The sequence below is a fragment of the Anoplophora glabripennis genome, unplaced genomic scaffold (assembly GCF_000390285.2).
Source record: "Anoplophora glabripennis isolate ALB-LARVAE unplaced genomic scaffold, Agla_2.0 scaffold354, whole genome shotgun sequence".
NCBI classification, from domain to species: domain Eukaryota; kingdom Metazoa; phylum Arthropoda; class Insecta; order Coleoptera; family Cerambycidae; genus Anoplophora; species Anoplophora glabripennis.
Window position 1 is genome coordinate 354,265 of NW_019416649.1, and position 8,160 is coordinate 362,424.

At 33.6% G+C, this 8,160-nt stretch overlaps 2 protein-coding genes across 2 annotated transcripts; one reads left to right on the forward strand and one right to left on the reverse strand.

Annotated features, from left to right (window-relative positions):
• The first annotated feature begins 1,060 nt into the window (after positions 1-1,060).
• Positions 1,061-2,854, forward strand: LOC108906914. The gene is made up of 2 exons (XM_018710355.1): positions 1,061-1,254; positions 1,538-2,854. The coding sequence occupies exons 1-2, from the start codon at positions 1,138-1,140 to the stop codon at positions 1,991-1,993; spliced, it is 573 nt and encodes a 190-aa protein (XP_018565871.1). The 5' UTR covers positions 1,061-1,137; the 3' UTR covers positions 1,994-2,854.
• A 2,963-nt stretch (positions 2,855-5,817) lies between these two features.
• Positions 5,818-7,301, reverse strand: LOC108906915 (zinc finger protein 675-like). The gene is made up of 2 exons (XM_018710356.1): positions 7,111-7,301; positions 5,818-7,060 (listed from the first exon to the last, which is right to left on the reverse strand). The coding sequence occupies exons 1-2, from the start codon at positions 7,231-7,233 to the stop codon at positions 5,855-5,857; spliced, it is 1,329 nt and encodes a 442-aa protein (XP_018565872.1). The 5' UTR covers positions 7,234-7,301; the 3' UTR covers positions 5,818-5,854.
• Positions 7,302-8,160: the final 859 nt, after the last annotated feature.

Here is an 8,160-nt window from a genome sequence, read left to right on the forward strand (position 1 = left end):
TTTGTTTGTAAAAGATAAAAATAAAAAACCAAAAACTTGGTTATTTGAATTTTTCACATACATTTTGAGGTTATGTGAAAAAAGTGTAAATACAAAAGTTGTAGATCTTTTTATTACCTACAACTTTGCCATTTAACTTTTTTCCATAAGACTTGTAGTTTTTCCGGAAATCAAGATAAACCGTTTTTTACCCTTAAAAACTCACCCCCTTCCCCAAGCACTGGTCTATAATATCCGATAGTTTCCGAGGCAAAATACACGCACATGTCCAAACAGAGGAAGTCGACAGTGATGATAATTCTTTAGATGATGTGTAAATTTTTGATAATAAAATATAATTGTATAATACACAAACAAATTTTATTTTCCCTTTCACTAATTACATAATTTAAGTTTCGAGTTTTAAGTAATTTCGTTAAATTCAGTAATGTATCGTTGAGTGTTTTGAAGCAGGTAAAAATTCTTCAATTCCTCATTAAGGGTGGTTTTTAAGGGTTGAAACGTTGCAATAAATCATGTATTATTTCATAAACAGTAAAAAATATTCAATTCTTCATTATTGCTCCGTCAAAACATTTCAGAGCCGCGAAAACTAATTTTTGTTTCTTTTCCTCATAAAGGGTGGATTTTAAGGGTTGAAATGTTGCTACAAATCAAAAATAATTATTCAAAACATAAAAGAATGCTTATTCTATTGACATAACACTTAAATTTATGGTTTTTACGTTTTTTACAAGAAGAGGTAGTTTTCACCCCCTAAAAACAATAAGCACACATTATGGATATGTAACTTTTGTAAAGGTGGGTGAAATGAGCTTACTCGCCAATATTCACGAAACTCGGTGCGTGTGTCAAGAATTCGGAGGTACCGTTGTGTAATAATAATGTCTATTAAAATTTAATGGACAAAGCATTTAATTTATGACTGTATATTTCTTTTATGTATGGTTTTTGAATTCCCATAGGATACGCGGCTGGTGTAGCCTTGACAAAATTGTACGGAGTAACCCTATCTCCCAACACGTTCGTTACCCACTCTCATTTCTAGCTCTAGTGTAAGTAAGGCTTGACGTGTGTTCGTCCTTGTTTAACTCGCGATAGTTCAATATCTTTCATCTTCTTCCAACACTTGTTTTGATGTTCGACTTCTTGACATATCAAATCAAGCGCACCATCCAGGTTGAGAACGAATGTAAACATTTGGGAAAATTTTCTATCCAGGGGAAAATGTACTGCGAAGATGTAGAGACCGAGGTGAGACAACTTTTCATATACTGTTTTACAAATTTCTTCTGTCCTAACATTTTCTGTTGTTTAGTTTCTGATTGAGGTTAAAAAATTTTGTCAAACAGTTCCATCTAAAAATAGACTAGGTATCATTACAAAGGATATTTTTAGTTTCTTAATTATTTTGATTATGTAAACGGTTTGTTTGTCACTTTTCACTCGGGGTACAAAGTTTTTTGATTGTTTATCTACAGAAACACAAGGATAACAAGTAAATAAATGTTACAACAGTAGTAATCGTTGCCTCTAGGTTCAAAGACCATGTTTGAGTGAACTAGATAGTGCCCTAAACGAGCTAGGAATGCTGGCCAACAGTGTCAAGTCCAGGGAGGAGTATTTGTCGGAAATCCAGAACAAAAAGTACCCAAACATGGTGATGATAAACACTAGGTACGTCAGCAATGTGTCTATCGGTTGCAGAGCCAAGCCGGTAGCTTCCCACGTTAGGTACAAACCGTACAAGCTGCCAAAGGAGAGGCACCGGACCAGATCTGAGAATAACGACAAAGAGACTGTAGATATAGTTAAGACCGTGATCGATGACTGTTTAGATAGCTCGTTAGATGAGATAAGGTATTTGAAGAAAGCCAAGTCATTAGAAAGTATTATTGCGGAGACCGCTCAGGCATCGGATTGCGGATTAAGTAAACCATCCGAGGTAGAGGTCGTTTCTAAGTCTATACAGAACTTAAGGGTCAAAGAGTAGTGTTCGTATTCGTAGGTTTTTAAATTTAGCAATGTCCATCTGTCGGTGGCTTTACTCGTCATCTATGTAAAAGATTTTTTTGAGTTAAGGCAGCGTGAGACACTCGCTCTTAAGACTGTATTAGTACGCACACGGAATGGAAAAAAACGTCTCAAATCTGGTTCATTTAATTTCTCTTTTAATGTAGGAGACCTTAGAGAACTATATGAAGAGTGGATTATTACGTAAATCTTATATAGCAACTTTTTATTTTCCATTATGAAGAACTAGTCACTTGGACGAGAAAATAACTGTTTTTAAATTTAAAGTGAATAAGTGTCGGGAGTTTGTTAAAAATTGGCACGATTTCAATGTTTTGAAAAACTATCCGTTAATAAAAACGGAATGTAGTCTAGGAAAATAATTTTCCTATTAAAAGTACAATCATAATTTTAAAAAATAAGAAATCAAGATGTATGTCAATAGTTTCTTTGATTTCTGTCTATAATTTTGGAAAAACACATTTTTGTATTTTTGATAAATTCATAATTTCGGATTTTGCCACTACTTTTTGCATAATTACTACGGTTCTTTGTTTCATAATGAAATAATTATTAACCACTTTAGATTATAATCATTACATTTGTAATGGGTATTAAGCGACAATAGAGTTTAGACGGTTGAAATGTCCCGTCAGGAAAATTAAATTTGAACCAAAATTGACTGAAAATATACCTAATATTGTATTATCTGATTAAATCTTTGTAGATACAAAATTAATTTTTCCATTGTTACCTATATTGTATGTTTTTTATTTATAGCTGATAGAATTTCTACTCGCAAAGTTTTTAACATGGTTAAACAATATATGTATACTGAAAATATGGCTTTTATTTCTACATACCCTCCCATATGAATTAAATACAACTTTTTTTTTAGTACTTCTCTATTTCACTATTCTGTGAACGCTTTAGCCAAAAGGGAACAGTCGGCAGCTATTGATATAAAAATAGTTGTGTATAATGTGTATTTGACTTTTATTTGTCTGTTTAGGCAAAGCAATTTTTTTTCATTATTTTACGTCGGCTTATTTCTGATACTAAGCTAAACGCCGATGTCGGGATGAGCAACCCCAACAGTTTTATATCATTTCCAAAGAATATTTGTATAGCTTCTGTGGATACATTGACATACCAGCCACTAGAAGGTGGACGAGCATCTTGAGCATTCCCTGGATGGTCACAATCAGCATTGCTTGACTTTTCATATCAATGAAGTTGCTAGATCGCATTGGCCTTGGCAAAACTATTATTTTCATAAAAATTACTCGACTGATTCTTTTTTTTGCACAAGGGTTTATTTCATTAATTTTTCTGTCTAAAGATTTTATTTACTTTTGAGGTTCCAAATGAGAAATATTAGCATTACAGATTAGACAAGTCATTAATGAAAATTTTTTTCATTTGTGGACCTAGATCTGACCCTTGCGGAACTCTATTTCACTTCGTGTATACTTGGTTGTTTCTACAAAGCGTACAGGGCGTTATAAATAAAGGTTACCAAATAATTTACACGAGGGAACTGCTGTAACTATTGTTTCCAGTCCAGTCGGAGAAATTCTTTGATATTTCAATAAATATCATGTAGATAATTTGTTTGATAATAAAATAACAATTATTCCTTTTTAAATAAACTCAATACGAAACATATCAAATTATTTTCTCAAAAATCTTGGTTAGAATAAATGAAACTACGTTAATGACATGAATACAAAAAATTGTATCAGAAAAATAAATTCAAATCAAAAGGAAATAAATATTTTTTTTCCAGTGTAATGTTGCCCATTTATACGTGTTTAGGAAAAAAAATTGTGTGTTTATTAAGTACTTGCACAAACTTTAATGGGTGAATCTTTGAATAATTTTAAGATAAAAAGTTCATATGAATCTGCAATTGTTTGGTTCTTAAGATAGAGCGTTAAAAAAAAAATTATTTTTGTTTGTTTCAATTATTGTAAATGTTATTAACTTATTTGCAGAAATAGTTTAGTCTTAATTTTGTAAATCTAAGTTTGTCATATCGCAATACAAACAATAATACACACATTTGTTCACTTATTTTTGAAAAACTCAATGATTCAACTTACAAAACTCCAGCGCAGGTTTAATTTTAAACCCATTTTTTACAAAACTGCTTCTTTCAGAAATAAATCCTAGGCATACTTCTTGTGCATAAAATTGAATGAGGAATAGCTGTATTTAGTTAAAAATTACATACAGTGCAACACAAGTTATGGTTATTTAAATTAACATTTAATTTAATTAATTAATTTAAATAATTTACAACACTGTATGTGGCGCCCCCTAACATAAACAAAAAACTAAGTAAATATTTGAGTTTCTCATCATCAATACTCCCAGTTTCCCGAATTTCGTCAAATTGCCATGTTATTGAACAAAAATATAATCAAAATACCAAACAAAAATTTTGTTTTGGTCGCTCTGTACCTTAAGAACCAAGCCGTTGCGGACCCATCTTCATATGAACTTGTTATCTTAAAATTAGTCAAAGATTCACTCTTTAAAGTTTGTACAAGTACTTAATAAACACCTTGTATATTAATTAGTGAACAACTTTATCAATATTATCATTGAAGTAAATATTAAGTTTCATAACAAATTTTCTATTATTATTTCAACAAATATTTGTTGATATCGTACAATATATTTAATACCGTTAGAATATAGCAAAAAATTTCACATTTCTGAAAAATTTTTGTTTTTAATTTCCTTGATTAAAACAATGTAACTGTCTCCTAAAGGAAAAACATCCCCGCATATCTAGTTGGCCCTTATTTGGTGCTCACACAGCAAAAATTATTAGAAATTTTTTCTAAAATAAAAATGCTCCTTTATTTGATGCAAATTTGATAGCTTTAACTACTAACTTCCATATCGAAGGCCAATATAAAATAAAACTGTAAATTAAAGTTTTTAATTTTTTTCCTTCAATTTTAGTTTTAATTTTCCTTATTTTCAACTCGAGTTTCTTCCATGTATTATTAATGGAGTAAATATTCAGTTCCGTAAAAAAGCTATCAGGGATTTGTTTATTTAAGCACCACCAAACTTGAATAAAACACCTTAACAACTACTGACTAATATACAGGGTGTTTCTTAAATAGAGGTTAAAAATCCAGGGGCATATTCTGAGGTCAAAAATAAGGGTTTTTTGTCATATCAATGTGGGGTCTTAGGACAGCCATTGTCCAGCTACAGCGTGTCAAAAATTAAAAAAAAAATCAGTTTTTAATTTTTAATTTCTAAACCGCTTTAGATAATTTAACCAAATTCGGTGTGCATATTTAGTATGACAGTAGGTATGAAACGAAAAATTACCAGCTTTATAAACTTACCAGTGGCGGAGGTGTAGGTATCATCGATCATTATTTGCCAAAAAAAAAATATATATCATCTAGTATAGTACAAAAAAAGTAAAGAAACAAAAAGTGAAGATAATAAAATGGCGCATATAATGACCTATTTTATTTGTAATATTATACAGGGTGATATATTTTTTTGGCAAATAATGATCGATGATACCTACACCTCCGCCACTGGTAAGTTTCTAAAGTTGGTAATTTTTTGTTTCATACCTACTTTCATACTAAATGTGCACACCAAATTTGGTTAAATTATCTCAAGCGGTTTAGAAATTAAAAATTAAAAACTGATTTTTTTTAATTTTTGACACGCCGTAGCCTTATTTTAGGCCACAAAATACGCCCCTGGAATTTGGACATCAGCTTAAGAAACACCCTGTATGAGGAATTCAAAAGACCGGGAAAGAAAAATAAAAGAATTTATTTCATAGATATCACAGTTACAAACGAGCTTTACACGTCTTTAAATGATAAGTCAACAGAGTTTTACTCTCACAGTTTATTTTACAGTATGGACAAATATTGTTGTGCTTTTTAATGTGACTGATCAGATTGCTCTTGTACTTAAACTTCTTCGAACACAAGTCGCAAGTGTACATTACGCCGCACGTATGGCACTTCGAGTGCTGCTTCAGCCTGTTGGCAGTCTTGAACGACTTCGCACATACGGAGCAAGGGTAATTCTTCTCCGACGTATGCAAGAGTTTGTGCCCTTCCAAATTACGCTTGTCGGAAAACCTTTTGCCGCAGTTAGCCACGTTACACACGAAAGGTTTGTCGTTTGTGTGTATTCGAATGTGACGTAGCAGTTTACTGGGAACCGAGAACTTTTTCGCACAGTACACGCATTTATGCTTGTCTCCGTGGACTTTTCTGTGAGTGGTGAGCTCGCTTTTGACGGCAAAGGATTTCGAGCAGTCCTCACACCTGTAAGGCCTTACGTTTGTGTGGTTGGCTACGTGGGAGTTTAAGGTGCCTCTACGAGAAAAAGTTCGCAGGCAGTGTGGGCATGGGTGTAGTTTTTTTAGTTTTTCTTTGTGGTACGTGCTTGCAGGTCGCTTTAAGGTGTTCTGTACCGCATCTACAGTGACGGTTTTTTTTCTTAAACTCTCCGCATCTTCCTCTAAATCCCTCAGTTCTGCGCTCGAACCGTTTGTGTTGTAAGAATTATTTAGGTAGCACATTCTATTGTTGCCTGTGTCTTGGCAACTGTAACTAGAGGAAGCGTTATGTTCTTCCGTGGTGGAAGGGTGTCTTAAAACCGTGATGTAGGGACTTCTAATCTTTGAGTCGTTCATGTACTGTGTACAGTTTTCGGTGTTGTAGTTTCCGTCACCTACTAGCTCTAAAACGTCCGTTTCGTTTAACTGACAGTTACTTATGTTGAGATTATCTAACACCATACCCGTGTTCTTGTACAGTTCAATGTCAAGATTATCAGGTACCTGTTTGTTGCTCACGATCACACTTTGCTTCTGCAAGGGAGGGTAATCATAACTTCTGCTCTGCCAGGTCGGCGAGTTGAAGTAAATAGATTCAAATTTTTGATTTGTGGCATAGCAAGTGTCCATAAACTCTGAAAATTCGTTGAGTTTCACCACGCATCCGTTGCATATCTGTTTTGGTTTGTAGTCGTCTTTGCACAGCTGTAAAATAAAGAAATGTGTTTGGCAGTTGGAGTAAAATTGTTGCTTACATTCAAGTTGAGGCATTTTTTGATTTTGTCTTCCAGAGCACTGGGTATCTCGCTGTTGAAAATCGAATGGCAGGTTTCACTTATCTGACCGCAGCACCTACATAAATTTTGAGTCCACTGCATTTTGGATTTGTTTGTTTACTCAGACATAACCTAATAAGTCTGACAAAAGGACAAACGACTAACTGACATCTGCATCAATTTTCAAGGCCGTTGCTGGGATACCAAATTTTTATTTTTATTCTAAGGATACATGTTTATTAGAACTGTTATTTTCTATGAAAATGCGTAACTAATGTTTATAGTAGTGGATTTACCGGATTGCGGAAGTAATTCAGAAAGGAACACCGCAGCGAGTTCTCTAGAAGTCATGTGTGAAATATAATAATTGATTTCTTATGGCATAAACATAAACACTGGTCAGCTCTGGAGTCTGGACCACAAACTAGAAACATTGATTTTGCATTTATCAATTTCAAGACAGCGGCCGAATTGGGAACAGTGACTAGCTGACGAGTTGAACATCAATTCGTGATTCGTGTACATGTGAATATAGGCAAGTGTAAACTCTTTCAAATAAGAAAATAAAAACTACCCAGGTGAAACGTAAAACAGTATATTGTGAGAAAATAATAATGCATAGACAAGGAGAGTACTTGAGACTCGAGAAGGAATATGACTGACTAACTAACACTAACTTCTACATCGTAAATGTAAACTATATAATTTTAAATAAACTGATGCCTCAGCATTCAATCCATCAATGCAGCTCCATTGGTCCCTATACGGGGTGTCCCCAACTGCTATCGGTTACACAAGCCATTCTCGCTAGACTTCATTGGGAATAACCGAAATATTTTTATTTAATTATCTTCCAGGGTTGGTACTACTAAATTGCTTTTTTCGTGCATACCCGCTGCACACCAGACAGACACTAGTTGCGACTCAAGATCAGCTGCTGCACGGGATATACACATACAGTAATCTCTTGTGGGAGCGCGCTCGGGGCTTTAATCAGCCTTCTAGGACCAAAATTTAGCAAAGATATAT

Excerpts from the sequence above, each read along its gene's own strand:
- LOC108906914 (XM_018710355.1), top strand. The coding sequence starts at position 1,138 with ATGTTCGACTTCTTGACATATCAAATCAAGCGCACCATCCAGGTTGAG. Across the intron at positions 1,255-1,537 it reads GCGAAGATGTAGAGACCGAG|GTTCAAAGACCATGTTTGAG; the intron begins GTGAGACAACTT and ends CGTTGCCTCTAG.
- LOC108906915 (XM_018710356.1), bottom strand. The coding sequence starts at position 7,233 with ATGCAGTGGACTCAAAATTTATGTAGGTGCTGCGGTCAGATAAGTGAA. Across the intron at positions 7,061-7,110 it reads AAAAATGCCTCAACTTGAAT|CTGTGCAAAGACGACTACAA; the intron begins GTAAGCAACAAT and ends TTTATTTTACAG.